This window comes from Diaphorina citri, unplaced genomic scaffold (genome assembly GCF_000475195.1).
Source record: "Diaphorina citri unplaced genomic scaffold, Diaci psyllid genome assembly version 1.1 scaffold2795, whole genome shotgun sequence".
Lineage (NCBI taxonomy): Eukaryota > Metazoa > Arthropoda > Insecta > Hemiptera > Psyllidae > Diaphorina > Diaphorina citri.
In genome coordinates, this window is record NW_007380212.1 from 3167 (window position 1) to 7448 (window position 4282).

General features: G+C 40.5%; 1 protein-coding gene across 1 annotated transcript in view; it reads left to right on the forward strand.

The window, feature by feature from the left end:
* Window positions 1-2470: 2470 nt before the first annotated feature.
* Window positions 2471-4282, forward strand: part of LOC113471680 — a gene marked incomplete at its 3' end in the record, with an annotated part of 15346 nt that continues 13534 nt past the window's right edge. The window contains exon 1 of the mRNA XM_026831014.1: window positions 2471-2672. Coding sequence (XP_026686815.1) covers window positions 2471-2672 — 202 coding nt within the window. The remainder of the gene's footprint in view (window positions 2673-4282) is intronic.

The window sequence follows — 4282 nt, forward strand, 5'->3', positions numbered from 1 at the left end:
CCTGATTTAGGCTGTTGGAATGCTATAATATTTGGAATGCTTCCCAATATAGAGTTAAATATTAGAGTGCCGGAACCCAGTCACCCGATTGGTTTTTCTCTTTTTTTTTCCTCTCAGTAAAACTTCCCTTTTATAAACCTCACCACACACCTCGGGTTCAAAGTATCTATTCACTGCTTTTTTTCCCTCCCACGCTAATATAATACTTGCGTTACCTTACGTTACCCGGGAGGGAAAATTCTTGACTTTTTTACCTTTTGCCCCTGACCGGTTCAGAAGATAGGAAGAGGTGTATGAAACGAGGGATTATTATAAGGGATAAAACTAAAACCGTAATAATTTCAGAGCAAGCTTTGTCAAATGCCTCACCACCACACTTCCTCACTAGGTATTTCCACCCCCATATACTTGTAGCGGAGTAGTGAATAGGTATACTATGATATTGTAATAATTTTGATTATTCCAGCAATTTACCGTCAAGTATCATCGCTCCTTGAAAAGAGAGAATGCAACTACCTCCCCTCTCCCTTCTCCTTTTCTTCCTCTTCTACCCTCCCCTCCTCCTCATCTCCCATTTCTGCACTTTTTACCCTCTTTCTCTTTTCTCCATCCTTTCTCTTCCCCTCTCTCGCTTTCTTCCAAACTTCACTTTTCCCCTCTCTCGCTTTCTACCATCCTTTCTCTCTTCCCCTCTCTCACTTTTACCAGCTTTTTCTCTTCCCCTCTCTCGCTTTTCACCAGCTTTTTCTCTTCCTCTCTCTCGCTTTACACCAACCTTTCTCTCTTCCCCTCTCTCGCTTTCTACCAACCTTTCTCTCTTCCCCTCTCTCGCTTTTACCAGCTTTTTCTCTTCCCCTCTCTCGCTTTTACCAGCTTTTTCTCTTCCTTTTCACCAGCTTTTTCTCTTCCCCTCTCTCGCTTTTCTTCGTCCTTTTAGCTTCCCCTCTCTCGCTTTCCTCCAACTTTTTCTCTTCCCCTCTCCAACCGTCTCCTCTCCCCTCTCTCGCTTTCCAACAACCTCTTCCACTTTCCTCTATCCCTTTCTATATCTACCATCCTTTTCTTTTCCCCTCTCTCGCTTTCCTCCATCCAGAGGGGGTTATTCCGTGCTCAAGTCTTTCATTAGGGGACACTTTCCCCACGAGGGGCAGTCGTGCATTGTGAAGAACAAAGCTGCTGTTCACGCTATTGTGTTGATCACGGGGATTTTATTTTTCAGCTAAAAACACCACGGATGGGGTGTTTCTTTTGTTAGTGGTTACCGTAAGGGATATGGGAGAGGTATGGGCAGGGATATTACTGATGATAGTTATCGTATGGAATATAGGAAGGTAGAGATAATGGGTACCTATGGGAGTATGGGATAAGAATAGATATACCTACTTAGGGATGATACTGTTATCAATATGTGATATGGGGAGAGGTAGGGACAATAGGTGTGGTATAAGGATGATGGGGTTTTCTCTCTTTGAACGGCAAGTTTTCAAAACCCTTGGAATTTGAACGTGTAAGAGGCCTTTGATAGTGTGCTTTACTGATTTAAGTGTTTGTTAATGGTTAACACCTTACAAAAGGCGGAAAATGAATACAGTGGTCGTGGGACTATAAGTGGAAGAACTCTTCCAGGAGAACCCTGAACCCTTGAAACTTGAAAGATATAAAGATAACCAGTTTGGCTGTGGGTTCACCAAGGTTAGGGCTTATCGCCACGAATCTTCAGTTTATTTATTATTCCAGATCTGTCATGTCCTCTTTTAAAGAGCATCTTTTTGCTCCGAGTTTTTAAGCACTTTGAAGTCTTCTCTACCTGCTCTATGGACTATGCTCTCGCACTCCGTTTTTGATGGCCATACACCATACCTATACTCATTCCGTCCCAATTCCCATTTATCCTTCATGTACATGTGTATATTGGTTCACTTACACCTTCATGTTCTGTCTCACTTACACTTACCCACATGTTCTGTCTCACTTACCCGCACATGCTCTGTAAACCTTACTTTTTTTTAGATTTTATTCTGACCTTGCGCTGATTTGCTATGGGAAAAATACTACCTATATGTTCTGTTTTGCCATCTGTTTCACTTACCTTCTTGGTCTGTATTATCTGTTTCACTTACTCACATGTTCTGTATTATCTGTTTCAGTGCCGCCAGAGAGGGACAGAGTGGAGCGGAGTACAAAGAGCATCTTTTTGCTCCGAGTTTTTAAGCACTTTGAAGTCTTCTCTACCTGCTCCATGCTCTATGGACTATGCTCTTGCACTCCGTTTTTGATGGCCATACCTATACTCATTCCGTCCCAATTCCCATTTATCCTTCACGTATGTGTATTATTGGTTCACTTACACCTTCATGTTCTGTCTCACTTACCCACATGTTCTGTCTCACTTACCCACATGCTCTGTCAATCTTACTTTTTTTTTTAGATTTTCTGACCTTGCGCTGATTTGCTATGGGAAAAATACTATATGTTCTGTTTTACTATCTGTTTCACTTACCTTCTTGGTCTGTATTATCTGTTTCACTTACTCACATGTTCTGTATTATCTGTTTCAGTGCCGCCAGAGAGGGTGATCGTGTACAATGCATTAGGACAGTCACTAACTCCTGGTCCGCTACCTCCTGTAGCAGTAGGAGCTGATGTGGTCCTATCCTGTGTAGCCATTGGAGGTAAATTTAAATCTAATTCCATACTGAAGTTTTTTTTTATATAGAGGGAAACAGATGAGGTTCGTTCTCGGAACGGTTGGTTTTCTTCTATCCTCTCTTCGTTTTCGGGACGATAAGACCTTTGCAGTTACAGCTCCCTCTACCAAACTTTTTTTTTGCTAAATCCCCTTTAAGAGTGTTTTTTTTTTTTTTTTTTAAAGTTTTTTTTAAAGTAAGGTATGTAGGTATAATACCTATGTACATAACTAAACTAGGTATGTACCATTAATAATGCAATAAATTTCTATTAAATATTTATCATCCCCGAGTAGATACCTATTAAATGAAATAAATGTTCTCTTTATTTCTATTACATAAATCCCAACCTCCTCCCGTATGTACTTACCCCAGCCCCCGTTATCTCGTGTTTATACCCAATGTCTAATTAATTTACCCCCTACCACTTTCTTTACTTCCCCTAAACCTATTTCAGACCTGTGAATTAGATATGTAGCTGTCTACCTTTGTAGGAAGTAGCAAAGCGATGTATGCGTAGTTAGAAAAGGAAATTCGATTAGATTAGGAAAGTGGTGCGCTGTTCACGGCCAAAATTTCCCACGCGTGTTATAATCCAATCTGAAAATCCATAAAAAGTAAAGAAAAGAAAAAGAGAAAGAAACGTGTCTTCTCCGTCTCGTTCCTCCACCTCCTCTTCTTTCTCTCTTTTCGCCTCCTTGGTCTACTGCTTTATCTTCTTCCTCTTTTTTTGAAAAACAAAACTATAATTTACACTGTGTATTACAAGAGAGATGAGATAGATCTCTCCATTGTCTTTGACCGTACCACAACAGACAACTGGAAAAATGAGGAGAGAGAGGAGAGAGGAGAGAGATGAAGAGAGGAGAGGAGAGAGAGACGAGACGAAGCGAGATAGAGAGGAGAGAGGAGAACCAAATTAACCAAATTCAAAAAAATTCTGATACCTACCTACGAGTATTTACCTACAGTAGGTATTTACTAACAGAGTACCTAACAGGAACAACTTGACAATAATCCCTACCACCCTTTAGTACATAATCCATTGATTTAATATTTTTAAAAATGAAAATGATTTTTTCCCCCCAACGAACTGTTTTGTTTTTCTTTGAAAATTTAATTTTCACCCGAAAAATTTTTAAATGCAAAGTTGGAAGTAACTTGGCCTTCCTTGTTAACCGGTCTTCGCCAACCCAGGTCGGCTTCAGCTTCTTAGATGAATAGCTATTATGGCCTTCGTTAGATTTATGAAAATTTTTACTTTAGGTGGACTGGTATCACAGAAAGGAGGATGTCCGTGCATTTTGCAGTCAGCCCATTTTCAGAGAAATAATTAAAAGACACAATAATGGACATGCCAAAGGCTTTACCTGCGTAATCGTTCTTTTTTAACATGAGAAAATTGACCTAATCTTACCCACACGTAACCAAGGGAGGAAAACGGAGGAGTGTTACGTCCCCTATAAGCTACGCGACAGCAACCCTTGAAGACATGTTTTCACAGTAGGTACTTTATTTACAACAAATTGAGGGGGAAATGCCTCGGCCGCGCACGACTTTTGGACGGGTCAAATGTTCACTCCAACACTGTTTCT